Genomic DNA, 20,306 nt, shown 5'->3' with positions numbered 1-20,306 from the left:
GATCAGAGGACAGTAATTAATTTCCCTTGATGAGAAGGATCATAAATGTCTTGTTATTTTGGGGCATTCTTGTGCGAGTAGCTTGACTGATAAGCAAACGGTTTGTGAAGAATGACTCTTTTGTTATCTTGTGGATCGCCAAAAATTCCTTTGAGTAAAAATTTAATAACTTTGCACTAACGGGGCAAATATCACAGGACAGAGCGTTCGAGGAGCTTTGTAATTTAATTCATCCCTAAGGTATTACTGATAGGCAGATGGAACCTACCGTAAATATTCATTCTACAGTTAATGTTACATTGTTTCTTCTAAGAAGAGACAACTTCTTATGGGTGCAGATCCGAAGATCCGAAACATTACCATCTATCAAGTTATTTCACCAGGTTCGTCCGGCTATTTCTACAAAGAGGAAACGACAATCATTTAATGTTGATTTTGAGCACTTCTTATCAAGGAAACTGCCGGGGAGGACACTAATTGATTTGCAAAGACGAGTGAGATAATGATGAACACATCATGAAGTGTTTGTTATTTCGTTTAATTTCTTGGCCAGTCTTCACTAGATAAGACACGGACAATCCCTCAATAGCCAGCCGACAGTAATTGATTGTTTTAAACAAGCGAGATTATTATGTCTGCTGTATTTTTCACCAAGAACACCCACACGAAAGAAACAGAAGGTTTCTTCTTGCAGGTTTTATCTTGTGAGGCTGATCACTCGCAAATAGCAATTCTTCCAGATATTATAAAAGACATGATTGCATTAGTGACGTGTTTTTAAAAAACTACGGCACCGTAAAGACTCCAAAAGCGCAAAAAACTGAAATGCTTGTTGTGTTGATAGTGTTCATGTGTTCATGTAATCGTTACAGAATAAGTAAACATGAACATATTGAATTGCATTTCTTGTACGTTCAATCCGCTTCGATTGAGTGGGACGAGAGATCAAATAAGATCACTACAGGAAATCATGCTTCTCCTAGTATATCACTTGCGTTCGTTCATTCCTCCTAACTACCATACGTTTGTACACATTTAAAAGACCATCTGCTATCCAAAAAAAGATCAACGCACCATGATATCCTCACTGCCTTCCACGACATCCGGCTTTCATACATGCAGATAACACTGAAATGTCCAGTACAAAACTAGAGAAAAACAAAATTATGTAGGAATTTTTTCAGCCCTGTTTTCTTTGTAAACACCATTTATGAGATATTTAACTCAGTTGTTTAACCCTGGTATTTTGGTTGTGTTTGTGTGATACGGAAAAATGTATTGAATTAATGATTCACTGCAGCTTCCAGCGGAAGACAGGTCAAAATATTTCTAGCAGTTAACATCGCTCACATCCGTTTTGTGGAAACTCACTGTAAACTGATATCGCCTCTCTAGTGTCGCATGTACTGATGAACAGGATTGAGTTGGCATGAGACACACATCAAGGTTCCGAGGAAATTAATCCGTGAATCGCTGTTGACCCCTCGAATTAATTTAGATCGGAACTTCGGAGGTGCCAGTACTCTCGGATAGAATCTTTCGAGTTTCCTTTCACAAAAGGCAAACTGACTCGTAGCAGGAGATAAGTTGACTCTCTTCAGTGGTACTATGTGAATTGGGTGTAATAAGCCGAGAAATCATTGGAAAGATAACAAAAGGAACACTTTGGCGACAGATCAATGCAACAAAATGGTGTTGCGTGTAACCTTTTTTCTTGGCATACTGTGGTCAGTGACTGCGTACGGTAAGTGAATACGCCACATGTTTTCCTTGATTTTCAACTGATGAACAAGTTTTCAGTTATTATAACTAAAGCAATGAAAGCAATACAGGATGACAATTTAATAATATGGAAGGCAAATCGCTTCAGTGTACAGCTGTGTTAAATTGCTTTCATTGGATAATTTTACACTGTAGGGTTCTTTCGGTCAGAAATTCGTGTTAAACGCATTGGGTTACAATATGTTCTTATAGAGCAACAAATTAAAGACTAACTCTCCATCTCCAATAAATTTCAAAAGGTGTACAGTGCTTTGTAAGCCTTTACTTATCAGGTAACTCGCCAAATGTCTTTCTCGGAGATTTAATTAACGTCCAACCTCACTTAATTATGGCAAGGGTTGATCCTTCACGCATTCTCACAACTCGATTGTTCTTACTTAATTGACTATCCCAATAATTTCCAAGATAAATTCCGAATCGAATTGTCTCGCCGATTCCATATAAAAGCAAATCTTTTTAATGCAAATTTCCAATCATTGTGTTTTCAGCTCTAAACTTAAACACGCAGGAATGTCACTAGATCATTCCTCCAAACATGAGTTTATTGTTTTTAGATTTCATCAGTAACTTTCCATTATATATATTTATCGAGAGCCGCAAGACTATCTCTCGTGTTTATCATTTTGCTGGGATTGTCTTAATTATTTTCTAAACAAACAACTGTCTTATGTTACTAAGCCTGTGTGTTGACCATTAAGTGGAAAAGAGCAGTGATTGAATCTTTCACTCAGAGCCTACCGAGAATCGTGCAATACTTGACAACCAGCTAAGCGGTGACTATGACATACCACATACAGTACGTACAATTAGGTTGAATTAGATATGCAGCTGGACTGTACCTTGAATTTGCATGCTTGGTATACATTTGTTGAAATGGAGGTCGGGATGAGGACTGTAATGTGTTAATTTTTCCCAAGTTCCGCGTGAATATTTATGCGGCCACAAACATCCTTTTTTATTTTCAGGAATGGCGAAAACACATTCTTCACTGAAACTTAAAACAACACATTTTCCTAAGATTTGATCTGATATAAACTGCCAAGCCTAAGTAATCCACGCTGATGGCGTTTTCAGATTTTTTAACGGTGAGGTGGGGGGAGAGGCTCTGTGTGGAATTCTTTCGTTGTGACATGAAACTTAAATGGCAATATCCTGCTGCAATATAAATTGGCAGATACCAACATTCTTGGGAATACACCAACATGCAGAACTGATAAACTGAACTCACTTCTCCCAACCGTTCCGCCTCAAAATCCTCTTTTCTAAGCTTGGATAAAAAGCAAGATACCTTGGTTTTCGAAGGTCCGTGAACAATAACGAAAGTGACCTTTATTCGCCCTATAATAACCAAACAGATCATTTACAACTGCTTACAAAGGATTACGGAACTATCGACTCCTCGAAGTTTTTGAATGCCAAGCAACCAAATGAAACCATGCAGAACAAAAAAAACGAGTCCATAGATAAAAAGATGCCTAGCAAGTCCCTACATATAGGTGATCAAGGATCATGAACGGAATAAGAAACTTTGTGACACCAGTTTATGGTAAAAGGAGTAAACAGTTTTGGTTTGGATACTTTACGGTTTAGTTCGTAAAGCTCCCCCTCTCTGTTTTACAGCCGCGTTAGCGGTTCAATTTTCCTGAAAGCATTTCTTACACTTACAAACCAAGAATATTTTTCCATTTTCGGATAACGGCGAGGGTTTCATCGCCTACTTCTCACAAAGGTCATTTTAGAGGCGAGGTCTTATGACCAACGAAAAACTTAGTTTTCAATTTTTAATCTCTTTAGGACACACACATTACTGCTGTACTTAATAATGACTCGTGGTTATTTAACTCGGCAAGCGACAGTTAAGCTTGAGGGGATTAAAATTCAAACACAAGAGGAGATAAAATTCTTCTCTTTCCACAAAAACGCCTTTCGAGTTATTTGAATTAAATATACTGATGACTCAAATTGGGCCATACCCTGCACGAGTGATTCGAATAGCAGCCCCTTTTAACCTGAATGATTCTTCCACTGAATAAAACAACTAAAAAGAAAAACAAACAAGCAACAAAAACGACAATACTCAGAAAAAAGGAAAACAAAAAGAACTCAAAGCTCCGCCGAGCGGTTAAAAGATCTGTTTTTTTTTCCTTTTTTATAACCATGCAATAGGAAATCACTCTGCTTATCCAGAGAAGCACAAACTAAAATCTCTGCAAATTTTCCCGTTACGGCTATGGATGCTAACTACAGATATGTATTAATCGGTACATGCCAATAGTTCTTTCGTTTATTAATGTTCCCAGCATTTTAGTGAAGCCTGAGTTTCGGAGATTTTTTTAATAGCAAGGTTAGCGTTAATGACTAGAATTAACGCTAAATGATATTGATGTAGTAACAGGTTTACGTGGGATATATGTTAGAAGATGACAACTGTTTAGTGTATTATTTGAAAGGCAACGGTCACTTATGGAGGCAAAAAATGGTTATTGGACAGCTGGAACGCTTTATAGCCATATTAGCGATGAAAGATCTCTATCCAAGAAATCAACGAGAACCCCATTTTAACTTTAAGGATAGCATTTAATGGCTACATCAATCACTCTGCATTCCTTCAAATGAAAAAAATGCGAGGACACGACAACGGTGTGTTTCGATCTTTGTCCCTATTTTGAGAACGGTTCCCCTAATTCATTTTGCAAAGTTAGATTATAGTTTGTAAAGGCCGAAAAACTGGACTATTATTTCAAAAAGGCGAAAAAGGCAGCATTTCAGTTTTACACAGTCGATTTTCTGTAGACGTTGGTCGTAGATCTGTTTTCCATATTCTTCAAAGAATTGTTTCAGTGGTGGCAATTCAGCTCTTCTGTCCTGATAGAAATCCTCATTAAGTTATTAAACGTCATTAATTAAACTAGTGATTGCAGCTTCGCTATCATGCTGCGCCCTAAAGTGCCGCTCCAGATGATATAAAACGCGGCATATCAGCCACGTTTTGTTGCCGACAACCGCACTTATAATATGAAACAATCCGGCTTGAAAAGTAAGTCAAAAGACATACGTTTCTAATAATCATTGTGACTGGTACCTGTTTCGCTCCATTTGCCCTGTTTCTGGATCCTCAATCAACCCTTATCTAAGACTGGTGCACTGATATAATTACCATAATTGACTTCCTGAAAAGGCCATGTTGAAGCTCCACTAAAGAGCGAGCGATAATTATATCTTGTTTTGAACATTTGACTTGTCCTCAGTACGAAGTACGTAGTTCTTTTCCGTACGAGATGAAGCTCTGCGCGTCCTCTTACATGGCTTACAAAGTTATGCACTCGATTTCCCTGACAAGCCAGAGCTTTTTTAAATGAATAGGAAGTTTATGTTCATGTTATAGATGGGTAAATATCCTCTTTCGAGCATGGAGCTGTATTTCTTTCCCTATGTTACATCAACACTGTATCTTCCTTAGGATTAAAATACACTGAATTTAAGGAAGAGCTCCACTCTGAAAATCATTCCCTTCAGTTTTGACTTATCAGTCTTAGAACAGAATAACGCAAGCAATGACAAGTAAGCCCTAATTCAACTCCAAAAGAACTTGAAGGCATAAATGCGCTGGAAAAGCGATAGTTGTTAGTGCTTCAGTTCAAGGAACTTTTCTTACAAATTGAAGAAGCGATAACGATGGATAAAGCACCTCAATAAGGACATCCTACCTGCCTGCCTGCCTGCCTGACAGAAGCCTTTTACCTACTAAGAGTAAACTTATGCATATATCACGCTATTTGGCATGGTATTGGATGCTTTAAATAATGGAAATTAGGCTAAATGCCATTAAACGAGTAAGGTTGGCGCCGTGTTTTAGCACTTGTCCTCCCACAATATGTTTTGGTTTTGCTTTCCACGGACTCGGAGTCACGTGTTAATTGAGGTAAGGTTCGGTTCTCTGTTCTCGGTGATCTGATTGGCTAAAATTGGTTTGGAACTGAGTTGATTAAGTTTACAGTTTCTCCAGCTGACGGTAAAGAAAAAAATAATGACAAGAAAAAAAGAATTTGTCAAACTATTTGTGTTGTCAATCGTGTTGTCTTAAGATTCCGAGTTTCACATGTTCTCAGTAAATGTCAAGATGATGGATGGTTTGCTTAATCTGTTTTAATCTTTTGCATTCTCAGTAACCGTGTTACACGGGGGAAATCCTATCTACTCTCACAACATAGACACGGCAAGAAGCCCGAAAACGTTGATTGAAATATAATCGACCTCATATCGCTTCTGCGTTCATAAGCCTCTTAATCAGCCTCTCTCCTTTCTGGCAAAAAAAAAACTTATCAGAGGCTGCCTTTGATCACCAAAGATTAAGAAATGTAGCCAAGCAAAGCAGATTTAATAAGGTTGATTTGCTTTTCAGTTTGTCTCTGATACAAAATGTACTATCTGCAATGCTTGCGATGGCATCGGAAGGATATTGTGCAAATATCGTTGCAGTATTGTTCCAATATTGTTCCAACACAACACGTCAACCTAACATTCACCAAGGCAACATACAAGACATGCAAAAGACCAATTAGTTTTTTAGCTGCAGCATGAACAACTTACGTGATATAAAGACGAATAAATGATTCCTTGATGTTTTTTCCAGACCTCAATCCCCCACGGTACATTCTTGGATACGTTACAGGTGACACTAGTATTAAAGTGATTTGGGAAGTGAAATCTTCGTCAAAAAGCACCATTTTCGAGCTGAGATGGAAGAGTTCAATCAATGAATCATCTATGCTGCTTCCCGGTGTGACAGACACCGTGACACTGAATCATCTCCAGGTTTACACGCAATACTCATTTAGAATTCGACGAGGATTCAGGAATGGCACATGGGGCGCTTTCACCAAATACACAAACGTTTGGACTCCAGAGGGAGGTAGGAATACAATTCATATTAGCCACCAGATTTGTAAATTGTTGCTTATCGACAGTTTTAGCATAACGATAATAATGACGATCCGTCAGTGAAGATGATGGTGATGATGATGATGATGATGATGATGATGATGATGATGATGAGTGTGTTTTTTCCCTCAGCGGTTCGAAACCCAACAGTTCGGACTGCTCCATCACAATCTAGAGTGAGAAAAGTTCTGTTCTGCTTTTTAAACAGTTAGGCTGTAAAATGTAAATGTATGCTTCGTTTATAGTGGAAGTGCACTTAGCTATCAAGCTAGTTCACAGGCACCCCACTTTTAATAATTCCTGAAAGAAACATGGTTAAGGACCCCAAATTGGCTATTTACAAAGCGAGGTAGACTGAGTTGAATCCGGCACAACCGGAAACAAATCCAAACCAGAGATTACAAAGGAATTTTGTCGTTCAAGTCACGTTGAAAACTGCCTTGAAATGATACCAGAGACGATGGCTCGTACTCTGCGCATCTTTCTTCTTGATGTTCGTATGAAGACTGCGGCACAGCTGCACGCTCAGTGAAGGTCAGTAACTGGAATGAATTATGGTTCTCTTTTATATCCGATGGTGGATCAGAATCGCTTCGAGATGCTACAATGGGCTGTCTTCTTTTTCGTGATAACCGGTCGTCGTAGTGGTGTTGATGATGCTTCTTTTTGTTTTAAAATCTTCGTTCTAGAGTAGTAAAGTTCAATCTCACGTATGATAGCTGTAACTATCCGAATGTATTTTAACTTGATTAATATATTTTTGATCCTTTTACATTATTTGAAAGCAGGGAGGCGACATGGTCCAGCGGTTCGGGCGTTTGGTTTGGGTGCGATTTTATTTCATTTTTTCAAACCCCGCATTGAATCTTGTGACTGTATTTTGTTAATATTTTAACCCCAAAGGTGCAATTTATATCAGATTATGAGCAAACTTCTTTCTGAAGACGGTGGGTCACTCAGCATTTAAATGTTTTTTTTCCCTTCAATAAATGTTTTTCGTTTTGTTCTCATCAGCTTAAAATCAAACATCACATCACGCCATAAGTGTTGAATTAGAAAATTATTGCTTCAATTAATAACTGCATGCGAGTACCAACTCCCGTGAAAAATCGACTTTTTGTTTTCATTCAAGTTCTGTTGATCACTTTTTTAAATGGTATCAGGGTAGCGAAAAGTCGTCGAATAAATAGTTTTTTAAGTTCCAGTATACGAACGAGAGTAGCGTGCTTACAAAAAGTGTTCTCTCCCGAGCTCACTCTTACTATACCATCGAAGAAAACAAAAACAAACGAACGAACGAAAAATGAAACATTTCATACCGCAGGCGCTAGGCCTGCAGCACTGGGGCAAACTTAGGGTTAGCTTTTCCTGTACAGAACTCCCAATGGGTGAATAACATGTTCGTATTTTCTGTATTTTGTAACTTGTCGGACCCCTTTGGAGAAAAATTTATTGTTGTTTGTTTCCTAATTTCTTTTTGTTTTGTTTTTTTTTCTAGCTCCATCGGCGCCGCCAGCCAATGTAACAGCGCACAACACTAGCGCTGTCTCTATCATGGTGTTTTGGGCACTGATTCCCAAGCCCCAGAGAAACGGCCAAGTGGTTGGTTACAAAGTGTGCTACAAAAGAGCTGATTCAAGAAATAGTGTGATGTACTGCACAGCGGTTCATGCCCTTGGAATAGAGCTGGGAGGTTTGAAACCTTTTACACCCTATTGGGTCACAGTGTTAGGTTACACTAACAAAGGCGAAGGACCCACTAGTGAACCTATTGAGGTGTGGACAGACGAGTTTGGTGAGTTGTGCATGAAGACAACACATGGTCGTAAAAGGACTGTTCTTTTCGATTGCGGATACACGTTGTTGTGTGATGAAAATCAATCACATCATTCATTATAGATTTGGATAAACAGAAGTGAGCGTTGAAACAATCCTCGCTATTCTTGGCTTGCACTCACGCAATTAGACGGCCATGTTGGTAAACAGGACAGAAGCAAAATGTCGCTGGTGTTTTGCATAATAATTAAGCCAAATTCCCAAAAGACCTTTTCGCTATATTGTTCAGTCCACCAACATGGCCTCCAATGACGTCAGGTGCAAGCCAAGGATACGTGATAAATAAGATGTCCACAATTTCCTTTAACTTTCAGTTGTAGGTATTCCTCTCAAGCATTCCCATTCTTGTGTCCCTGGACAAATTAGTAGAATATTGACCGTCAAATCCGGTTGGCTCAGTTGATTTATTAGACTTCTGGCGGGAGATCGCATGTTTTAGTCCTGAACGAGTCATTACTCAAGATTTGCTTTCATGTCCAAATTGAGCACTCTACTGGGATGAGTCACTAGCTCGCTAGTTTGAGCACTCTGGCATGGCTTAGATGTACCACATATGTGGGACATTTGGGATAGCTTTATAAGCTTAACCTCCATCCCAGACATCAGCATTGCACTGATGAGGCCCAGAAGGCCGAAACAGTACTGTCTGCAGTTAAAAATATTTATTTATTTATTTATTTATTTATTTAAACGCTCCATGCAGTTCCATCCGCTGCACCCAAGGTGTTGTCTTTGACGGCAAACAAGACAGCTATCAAGGTGGCATGGGCCCCAATACCTAAAAAGCACGTCAACGGGATTCTACGTGGATATTACGTCATCTACTGGAAAAGGCCACGCCTGTCCCCTAAAAACCTTGTGATTCAAGTCAACCAATCAACTCTTAATGTGGTGATCACTGGTCTTCAGAGGAACACTACCTATGGGTTGCGCCTGACGGGTCTGACAAAAGTAAGGGCCTGGATCAGAAATGGTGTGCTCGGTCCTACTTACAACGTCACGACAAAATATGGTGAGAAAAAAGGATTGCATTATAACAAAAGCTTGAATCTATATAAGCAAATAAGATCAGATAAGTCGGTTAGAAAAATGTAGAGAGTGCTAAGCTGGAATGAACTTCATATTTAGTGAACTGAAATAAATACAAAACGGGTAGTTTTTCTTCGTAATTCTAAGACATTGATCTGCATCTTTCACTGACAGGTTTAGACACTCCGAAAAATGTGAACGTTTTCAGCACGTGTTCGACTTGCCTGAGAGTAACCTGGGACCCAGTAGTTGTGCCCAGCACAGAAAATCCCGTAGTAGGCTATCGCTTAATCTACTGGGAAGCTTCAGGAAAGACTTTCACGACATTTATTGGACCGACCAAATCAAAAGCGGACTTGAAAACTCTACAAAAATTTTCGGCTTATACCATAATTGTGTCTGCCATGTCTGATGACGAATTGGGTGATGCAAGTGAACCAGTGACTGTTACCACCCTGGAAGATGGTAAGTTTTTGTTCTTTCAGTGGGGTGGAGAGAGTTAGTCAGGGGCAGCTGATAATTGTTTCAGTATTACATCTGTTCAGGAAACTTAAAAAAAAAAAAAGAAGTTACTCTGGGAGAGAGGGTCTCAGCGAGCGGAGAAAGGCGGCTGGAATTCACAGCTTAAAAAATACAATCAATTGGCTGGAAAATCGATCGAAAAATAGCTCGGTCGACGAAAGCGCCGTAACATATATCTACAAGTTATATTCTCCTGGTTATGGGTTCCTGACAAAACCAATATATTATTTCGTTAACAGCAAGTTTCAGGCGAGTCCTGGGTCACTCCAGTCCTTTTGGGGTCAAAAGGTCAAAATTGAATTTCAAATGAACTACTCCACGAATCGGCAGTTCCTACAAAGGTCTGACCAGACCCAGGATTCACTAGGAAGATAGGCTGCACGAATTACGCATACCCAGGATAAATGTCATTGTAGCCGAGAGGTTTGGATGAAATTAACCCAGACGAAATATCAGCGGCTTTAACCAACGATTGTGTCAGCGGCAACAGGCGCACAAGCTACGGTTTATTATTAATTTGCAACGGCAATTGTTCTTAACTGGCTGTGCGTGCATTTCTTTGCTGTCGTCTGATAAGCATCGAATGTAACTGAGATGCGAAGTTTTGTGGCGACCTTTAGACGACGAATTATCAAACTTTCCTCAACTCTTCCGCTACAACGCTTACACCGGCAGAACGACGTAGACGGATTTTTCATACAAAGAAAAGTAGTGCTGAGCAACAGGCGGTTTTTACGTGATGTCATCGCCACCATGTTGGTAGACAAAAAGAAAAAGATCTCTCATTCACTACTTGCACAATCCCATAATACGCCTCTTTTAGCTTCCAAACATTTTGCATAATCATTGCTTTCAAGTTCTCTTAGGACATCTTCATGTCCCAGGAGAAATTGCAAACAATGATTATGCAAACCTTTTCGGGGGTATGGGATTTGCTCCTTTTTGTCGTCCACCAGCAATTGTACATTGCGGCATTGTTATCTGTGTCTCTAGAGATCGATTGCAAACCACCTATAGCTGCGACCCTACTTAATTGTTGCCGTTTCATGGTATTCTTGCCTCACTTGAACACTTCTTGAGGCAAACAAGGAATCCTTCAATTTAGGGTGTTACCATGATGCACAATTTTTTTTTCATGGTAGTTCCCAGCCGCGCCCCAAACGTGTCTCAAGTCCGAAGCTCAGGCCCTCGCAGTATATTTCTACAATGGAAACCAATTCCTCAAGATTACCTGCACGGTATTTTACGAGGATATCACGTATTTTACAAGGAAGAGGTATCCAAAGCAAAACGATCTGCGATTTCATCGGGTATCGTAAAATCTGTGTCAGTAAACATGTCAATGGAGAGTTTGGAAATAACAGGATTACAGCCATTTACGTATTATGACGTTTGGGTGACTGCTTACACGCATGCGGGCAGTGGTCCTAGGAGCGAGCCGATAAAAGTTATCACTGAAGAGGACGGTAAGTCTGTCTCGTGCAAAATACTCTTCAGTTGCAAGGATTGATTTTCTTGGGGGGGTCCATTTCCAGGAAACTATCATTATTATTTGAAAAAACCCACAAGGAGTGAGACGTATCTCTTACTTTGGCAAAGCCTGGAAATATTCAAGCTCACCACCACTTTTCTCCTACGGGGTTGATTTCTCCTCAACCTCTTCGCTCTCCCCTCACACTTCCTTGATCCACACCAAAGCCTATTACCTCCCAACCACCCCCCCCCCCCCCAACTTTCAAACGTACTCCGCGGCCCCTGTTGGCCTTATTTTTCTTCCTTGTCCTTGTCTTCGATCTAGTTCCATCTCGACCTCCTCGGATTCTTGAAGTCTCGGCTGAAACCTCGGAGTCCATATTTATCAAATGGGAGCCTATTCCACAGAGACACTTACAAGGACTACTACAGGGTTACCACGTGTACTACAACAAGGAGAATACAAGCCACCCGGCGATCAAAATAACTGTCAATTCATCTCTGATACAAACCACTTTAAACCACATGAAACCGCTGACCAATTATGAAGTGTGCATCGCGGGCTTTACAGGGAAGGGGGCCGGTCCAAACAGCACGAAGGAATTTGTAGCAACACCAGCAGCTGGTATGGTAAACTTTTGTTTTAATAAGCAAGTCTATATTTTGGGTTGAGACTGAACGTCCTCGTGTATATTTTTTTCCATTTGAGCCTGAAAACGTTCTTAACATGTTCTTAAAGTTATGTGGAATGCTTAGCTCGACAGCGAACTGAGTTGTTCATCAGTGTATCATGCAATAAGAAAACCACGTTGTTAATGTTAAAAACACATCCCAAAGCAGTTGAGTTAATTGTCGTGTTACACTACGGTTTTCTTTTACCTTTATATTTGTACCCAGGGACGGCGGAGCCGGGGCGCTAAATTCCCCCCTCCCCCTTCCTTCCCAATTTCAAGCAAAAAAAAGACAATTTTAAAATAATTTTAAAACCCGTAACACAGCTTCAAGATTTCAAATTGTTTTGGCGGAGAATTCCCCCGGAACCCCCTACAAGTTAGCCTCTCCGGCGCTTGCTTGTTAGCTCCCTCCCCTCCTTCCTCCCCCTCCCCCTCCCCCTCCTCCTCCCCCAATACAAAATACGCACCGCCATCCCTGATACTACGCACAAAAACAAAAACAAGGGAGCAAATAAAGACGTTCTAATAACTATTAAAATCTCAGCCTGGGTAAATTATTAGTATGTTCTTTAAATTTTGGTTCATTTCAGCCTGGGCATTCTTATAAAAAATAATCTTATCAAACAAGCTTAGTATACGTATTTGTATATGTTCGTAAATTAATGGCGAACGGCAGACAATCTGTTGAGGAAATTAAGTCTTCCACTTAAAGCGGCCTTAAAGTAAAAACTCGGATAAGAATGAAATAACAATATTCGATAAAGATCAGAGAATATCGAATTCAAATTTTTGCTCGTTGGTTTAGAAAGCAATGGGAGATTTCAGTACGACAAACAATGGAAATATAACCACCTTTCGTTAAATTAAAGGCAGCAATCTTACAACCATGAGAACACCGGAGGATAGGGGCTTGTGTGGCCTCCTGACGAGAGGAATTTCTAATCCCAACAAAAGACACTGTTGATTCGCAAGAATCACTGAGTGAATAGAGATAACAATCTCAACAAGAAAATATACAGCTAGTTTATATACCGAGTCTAGAAAATAGCGCTAAAGGGGCAAACATCGAATAAACAACATATAACGCTCGTAAAGACACTTCTTACCGTTTTGGGTGTTTCCTCTGACGCTGGTGAAAAGGAAAAGAATTTGAACAAGCAGTTAACAAACACCTTTGCAGCTTTAAATAAAAACTTTCAGGCTAAAATGGCGGTAAAAAAACTAGAGGCGCGGTCACTTAGCACTTGCCAAGAATACCGCTGAGACGGACGAGATAAAGAATTTGATCAGTTTCGCGCCCCAATATAACTTGCCTTGAAATTGTCTGAGAAAAGACTTTTCCCCTCCTTTCCTTTATCATTGTTGTTGTGATAGTTTGTATGATGAAAGGCAAAACAAAAACGAACTTTTCCATTATAGCGCGAGTTCGAGACGCAGACCGCGGATAAAATATATCCTTAATGTCAAATCCTTTCAAGAGTTCATCACCTAGAGTGGGACTGATTTACCCAAATTAATTGGCCTAATCCCAGCAGCGTCAGAAAAGTGTCTATTTATAGACCAAGTCTTTAAAATAAGCAATTCTTTGATTGCAGCTAACGCAAAGACCGCCATGTTGGTGGAAAGAACAATACCGAAAAGTCTTTGGGAAAATTTGACTCTATTATTCCGCAAAATTTGAACTACATTTTTCTATTGTTTTGCGGCCAACATGGCTGTCTTGTCACGTGAGTGCATTCAAAGAATATACCAAGTCGGCTAACTCAATGCTGTACCCAATTCAGATCCTTTGGTAATAAAGCGTTTTGTTCCAGATATTTCTATATCATTTCAATGTGAATGGTATATTATAGTGCAAATACATGCACAAAAAATCCCGGGAGATTTGAATGGGCCATTTCCGAGTTGCTGTTTGTCTCGGTTTCGAAGTGAGTCTTGGTGCTCAACTGTTTTAAGGGAAATGAGTTTGATTTGCATAAGAATACGCATTTAATTTCCAGGACTCGTTTTGCACCAGGACTCGCTTTGAAACTGAGGCATGATGCAGCCACTCGGAAATGGGCTATTGCGTACAACATTGGTCATTTGGTCTATGTTTATTTTCCACAAAACTGGTTTTAAAATAGATACTTTTCTGACGCCAATTTTCGCAAGCCTAGCAAATTCTTACTCTTGGGGATCCTTTTTAATTTCCTTATCCCTCTTTCTTTATTTTTTCATCTTTTTTTTAAAATTGCATTTCACTTCCAGACGGGCCTCTGGGTTTACAAGTTAAGGCTGAGACCCCCAGGAGCGTGCGCATCACGTGGCAATCACATCCGGGATTGACCGTTCAAGTAACACGTTACATGATAGTGTGGCTTCATAAGGGTAAGCCCGCTGACTCCAGTTTCGATGGACAAAAGAGTGAAATGATCGGCTCTCCTTACCGCAGGGAGACTCAAATTGCTGGTCTTAAGCCGAATAACATATACTCTTTTATGGTCCAGGAGGAAGTTGGGCCTGGCAGCTGGAGCAAGTTTTCAGCGCCTGTACGTGTTGTGCTGCCTGAAGATGGTACGTTTCCGTATTCGTAAAGCCTAACTCCATTTCTAAGGAACGTTTCCCCTCCAAGGCAAAATAGTCTGGGAAAAAAGTTGAAGCAAGTTTCATGCATGTCCAAGTTCACTAATACTCATATTATGCAAATGAACTCTATTATTCATCAGGGAAGGACTGCGTTTTTGCAAACGTTGGCCGTGTAGCACTTATACTTGAACAGACTTAACTGATGAGAGTGTAATGTGAAGTGCTAGGTTACCCATATGAACCATGTGAGCGTTAACCCTTCTAATGGAAACGGGGCCACACAAGGACAGAGAAAAACTCTGACCAGGATGGGAATTGAACCCACTACCTTTCGGGTTATATCACCGCTGCTCTACCGACTGAGCTACAAGGTCAGACGGGAACAGGTCGTGGGAACTGAAGATGTTAAAGTCACGGCAATGAACATGTACAAGTTCAAGGAAGGATTACGTTTTTGCAAACGTTAGCCGTGTAGCACTTATATTTGAACAGAGTTAACTGATTATAGTGTAATGTGAAGTGCTAGGTTTCTACCCCATTAGTAGAGGTAACGCTCACATGGTTCATATGGGGTAGAAACCTAGCACTTCATATTACTCTCTAATCAGTTAACTCTGTTCAAATATAAGTGCTACACGGCCAACGTTTGCAAAAACGTAATCCTTCCTTGTACTTGTACATGTTTATTGCCGTGACTTTAACATCTTCAGTTCCCACGGTCTGTTCACCTTGTAGCTCAGTCGGTAGAGCAGCGGTGATTTAACCCGAAGGTCGTGGGTTCAATTTTCACCCTGGTCAGAGTTTGTCTCTGTCCTTGTGTGATAATGCCATTGTTTTCCAGCTACTGAATCCACTGACAATATTTGTTGATAATCTGAAACATTTCACGAAATGTGCTTCTTCGCTGAAAAAGGGCTGTAAATTAAAAAGACAATCCTACGAACCCATAAAACGAGATACCTTTTGAAAAAGCGTTTTCCTAATCGTGCTCAGGGCTATTTTCAGGCAGAGTTAAGAAGGTTAACTAGGGATTACCCCATCCCACTCGATTATTCAGACCCATTCTTGACCACTTAAGACCGCATTCATTCATGCCTGGCACCTTGAGGCACCAATCTGTCGAAGAAAATGGGACATAATTGTGGCCAAACTCACCACTGCTCAGGAATGCGATAGGTCAACTTTTGTTTGCCGTCCGTCCCTCACAAATTCCCCAAACTTATTTTCCAGCTCCGTCTCCTCCTCTCGGGGTTTTAGTGAAGTCGAAAGAGGGGTCCCGTCTGGTTCTTCAGTGGAGAAAGCCTCAAGAAACTAACGGTGTTATCAAGAAATACATTGTGCATTTTACTAACGTTGACGGGCAGAATGAAACCTACACCACAGACTCCAACCTGGAGAAAGAGAATGTTACCTATGAAATGACTCTCCCTGATGTTGAGGCACTGTACAAGATCAAAGTAAGCGGCAAATCTAGGCTAGCTCCAATTCTCTGTTTTCGCATTACCCATAATACACTTCATTTTGGGGGGTTATTTGCATTAAAACAATGGATATCCAGTTCACTGAAGCGTGATAAAGTCTTAAGTTGGATTGTTTTTTTATGTAAAGGACCCCCAAAAGGTACTGCATTATAGAATGGGGAAATTGAGTATTTGAGATTGTCAGATGACGTATGCCGGGTTCGTCAACGACAAACGGGAAACTTCCTTCCACCTGCCACATCACACCTGCCATTTCTATGTCGACATTCGCTTTAAATAGAGTATAAAATAACCGAGCAACCGAATAACACGTAATGGAATAAACACTCCAAATAATTATATAAAATTTTTACAGATGTCAAGTCAGTTTCTAAACCAAGTAACGTGCGAGTAGAAATTGTTCTTCGGAGACACATGGTCATGGTCTTTATTATTCCGTTTAATAGTTGTTCTATCCGTCCGACACAGGTACAAGCATTTAACTCGTTACCGGGGCGTATGAGTAAAGAGATCACAGTTCATCACAAACCAAACATTGAGGTATCTGAAGGTAAGACTTTTACGCCGCGAGATAAGAAATGTCACGTGGTTAACAAATTGCGGCCAAGCAGCGCAAAGTACGTCATCGCATTTCTTGCAAACTTCTAGTATCAGTGTATGCCTTCCCTCCTTTAATAGGATCTGGTTCCCATGCGCAACTAAATTTGAAACTTGAATTAGACTCAACTACAGTAAAAGCACGGCGTTTGAAACAACGACAAGCGTCAGTAGGCGGCAGTAGCTCGACCTCGACCTCGGTTTCGAACAAACTGCTATTTTCGTGCTCAACTGCATTTATGAATTATTTTGAATCGTTTGCAGCTTCACATTGTTTTGAATTTGACTCGACAGATCTACTTAAGTCCGACGTTTGAAACGACTGCCGTGTCTTAGTCGTGCCACTCACGGGTTAATGTTATTTTAGTTCGACACATCAGTTGCACGACATTTATCAGAAGATTATCGATTTAATTACAAATAAAGGGGAAAATATTATTTTTCTTGCTTGCAAATAGACCATTTTCGAATTCTCACGGCTGGACTGGATCTAGCATGAAATGGAGGCTAATGCGGGCAAATCTTTTCAAATGCAAATTAATTTGCCCTCGTTAACCTCCATTTCATGCTAGATCCAGTCCAACAATGAGAATATGAAACTGGCCTATTGAACTGGGTGATCATGGGAAAGCCAAGAGATGTTAGCACCTGAATATGAAAGCATTGTTCCCATGCATTTTTTTTCGCTACTAGTAAAAAAAAATTGTTTCAAACCTATCATTTTCAGCTCACAACCCTGAACCTTCCACGTCCGAGTTAATCTGGATCGTAGCAGTCCTGATTGGTGCCATTGTGTTGTTATTGTTGGTGATTGCTTTCGTGTTCATTAGGTATGTTGGACTAATCATCATCGTCATCATCATCTTCATCATCATTACTATTATTTTCCTTAGTTGCAATATGTTTAGATTATATCAGGACAACGATAACTTTGACATGCGCATGTGTACATGGCTTCACTTTCCACTCTCCTTAGATAAGAAATAATATATAGATTTAACAAAGCCTAAAAGCGGAGCTCCCGTGTTACTTATTCTAACAATAAGTCAACCTGGCTTGAGCCTGCAATCGAAAAGCAGCAACTGGTCAGCAGTCAACATTAAAAAACTGACTTCGATGAGCTTTAAACTTGAGCCCGCGATATGGTCAAGTTAATACTGGTCAGCGGATACGTTGTCAACAGGAGCAAATTAAGGACGTTCGCGCCAATTGTTTCTGCGCATCCTTACTGCGCACGCAAATGCACACGCCACGTCATACACGAGCACGCGCGCTAAGTAATAAAATGAGAAATGGTAGGGCAAAAGGCCATTGCTATAGCTTTGCCTGGATTTAACGGTCTTGGACGTTCGGTGACCCCAATTTTTCTTTCCAGAAACGGATTTTATTTACAATTATCTCCACGTTGTCCAAAAATGAACAAAAAATCAATGTGGGAAGTTCAAAAAATTTCAAGATTTCTGCTCACGGGACATCAAATCCTGCCATTTTGCGGCGGCAAGGCGCGTGAAACTGTGGTCGCTAAATGCGAACTTGATCTTTAAGGAACCTCACCAGTTGACTAAATTCACTTAATAAGTCCACTTAAACAATATTTGGCAGAGAAGATTTCACTTCAAAGATTTAATTGCAATATATTTGGGTTTACAGACACTGGCCTTATTCGCTAACGAAGCCCGATTTTGTCACATTTTGGGTGTTTTTCCGGGCATGTTCTCTCCAAAACGAAGTCGGTGGCCCCCTATTTTTTTACATTTCTGACATAACTAACTCATCATCTTACAGTGGTAAAAGTTTCAGAAAAAAACGTCCTTAATGGCTCCTGCTTTCAATTAACATGGCTGTCTAATATCGCAGTGTTTATACAGTACAATACTTGCGGTTCCACTAGACCATTTACCCATGGGAAACTGTCACTTTACCCAAGGGAAGTCCATGCATAAGCAGCCCAAGCTCTTTTGTCTAGAGACCACAAACAACATGGCGTCAAATGTAAAATGAGGGTTTGTATGTGAGTTCCGATGATATTCATTGAGGTAATTGTATAGGATAAATTTTTCAAGACAAACGCATTGGTTACCGTCTGTGCGTGTGTTTTCTTGTCCCTGGTGTCATTATGTTACTATTTGTAGCGATTTGAGTTCCAAGTCTCCCCATGTAAAGAGAAACGTCAAGTTAAAATGCATTACAATCAAAACCGGTCACAACATCGAGTGGGACCATTTTGAAGTCTTCGGCAAATGAAAGATCTGATTTACACTGTAAAAGAAAAGAGACCTTACTAATACGCGAACTTAAACCAACGTTAAACGAAAACAAGCCAGTTTTCACTGCTTATATTACATTTACTTGTTACTAGCATTGTTCTTAGTCTAGTTAGAGTCCTTTTGTGTTTGAATCACTTAATTCAAATTTATGCAGTACACAATGTGGAATAAGGCACCTTCGTTTGGTCCATCGGAGAGTTAATTCGTTTGAAATGGACGAAATAGTTTTTCCTGTCCCTCCCATCTCCCTAAATATGACAGTACTCTCGCCCCTTTCAGAAACATTATTTTTAATAACGTTTTCGGCCTCTCTGAAAATTGGTTCACAACACTCGGCGTGCCGCACATGCGCGCTCCCATCCACACTCGTTCTTTCAGCTTTGTGCCTCACCGTGCATTTTCTTCTCTTTGCAGACGAAATTCCAAGCGTCTTAAGGAGCCTATACAGAAACGTAGGTGCATAGTTTAGTGAGCAAAAATTAGCTATTCATAATTAAGGGAAGTACTATCGTTGTGTGGTGAGTGTAGTCCTGAGAAGGATGTCAATGATTAACGTTTCGACAACCTGAGCAGAAGTGATCTTCAGAGTCAAGTGGTTTGTGTAACTCCAGTAGATGGACTAAAGCGCTAAACCGATGCCTACAACTTTCCGAACCAACAAACTACTTATCGACGACATCAAAAACAGACAAACAACACACTCACCGACTTATTCTAATAACAATACCTATTTTATATTTCACGTGCAGACCCTAGATCTAGAAGGAAACAAACGCACCAATCAATGTTTACAATCTTTACATCCAATGACATCTGGGCTTAATTGACAGTCAGTTGACAGCTCAATTGACAATAATATCACGACTTAGTTGACCAATCACATGTATCAACAACCATAAAATTATACCATCTACTGACGTTACACAAATCACTTGACTCTGAATATGACTTCAATTCGAAGCAACAACAATTCTGAGTGGAAGTCATCTTCACAGTCAAGTGATTATTTGATTGATTTGTGATTAAGTAAAGTAAGATCGTCTTGGTGTGTGTAGTCCTTAAAAGGACTGTTTAGGATAACATGGACGGACGTTTCGACTACCTGAGCGGAAGTCACCTTAAGCTTCCCAGTCATG

The 20,306-nt window shown here is 40.1% G+C and overlaps 1 protein-coding gene across 1 annotated transcript in view; it reads left to right on the top strand.

Annotated features, from left to right (window-relative positions):
- The first annotated feature begins 1,290 nt into the window (after positions 1 to 1,290).
- LOC137972415 (receptor-type tyrosine-protein phosphatase F-like) overlaps positions 1,291 to 20,306 on the top strand; it is a 35,854-nt gene continuing 16,838 nt past the window's right edge. Inside the window, exons 1-12 of the mRNA XM_068819123.1 lie at positions 1,291 to 1,744; positions 6,416 to 6,694; positions 8,222 to 8,518; positions 9,263 to 9,571; positions 9,763 to 10,053; positions 11,253 to 11,576; positions 11,909 to 12,208; positions 14,508 to 14,813; positions 16,056 to 16,282; positions 16,775 to 16,856; positions 17,631 to 17,733; positions 19,585 to 19,622. Of these exons, the coding sequence (XP_068675224.1) occupies positions 1,690 to 1,744; positions 6,416 to 6,694; positions 8,222 to 8,518; positions 9,263 to 9,571; positions 9,763 to 10,053; positions 11,253 to 11,576; positions 11,909 to 12,208; positions 14,508 to 14,813; positions 16,056 to 16,282; positions 16,775 to 16,856; positions 17,631 to 17,733; positions 19,585 to 19,622 (2,611 nt within the window). The 5' untranslated portion in view covers positions 1,291 to 1,689. The remainder of the gene's footprint in view (positions 1,745 to 6,415; positions 6,695 to 8,221; positions 8,519 to 9,262; positions 9,572 to 9,762; positions 10,054 to 11,252; positions 11,577 to 11,908; positions 12,209 to 14,507; positions 14,814 to 16,055; positions 16,283 to 16,774; positions 16,857 to 17,630; positions 17,734 to 19,584; positions 19,623 to 20,306) is intronic.

The sequence above is a fragment of the Montipora foliosa genome, chromosome 10, assembly GCF_036669935.1.
Source record: "Montipora foliosa isolate CH-2021 chromosome 10, ASM3666993v2, whole genome shotgun sequence".
Classification (NCBI taxonomy): Eukaryota; Metazoa; Cnidaria; class Anthozoa; order Scleractinia; family Acroporidae; genus Montipora; species Montipora foliosa.
Note: the sequence above shows the minus strand (reverse complement) of the source record. Positions and strands in the feature narration are given on the sequence as shown.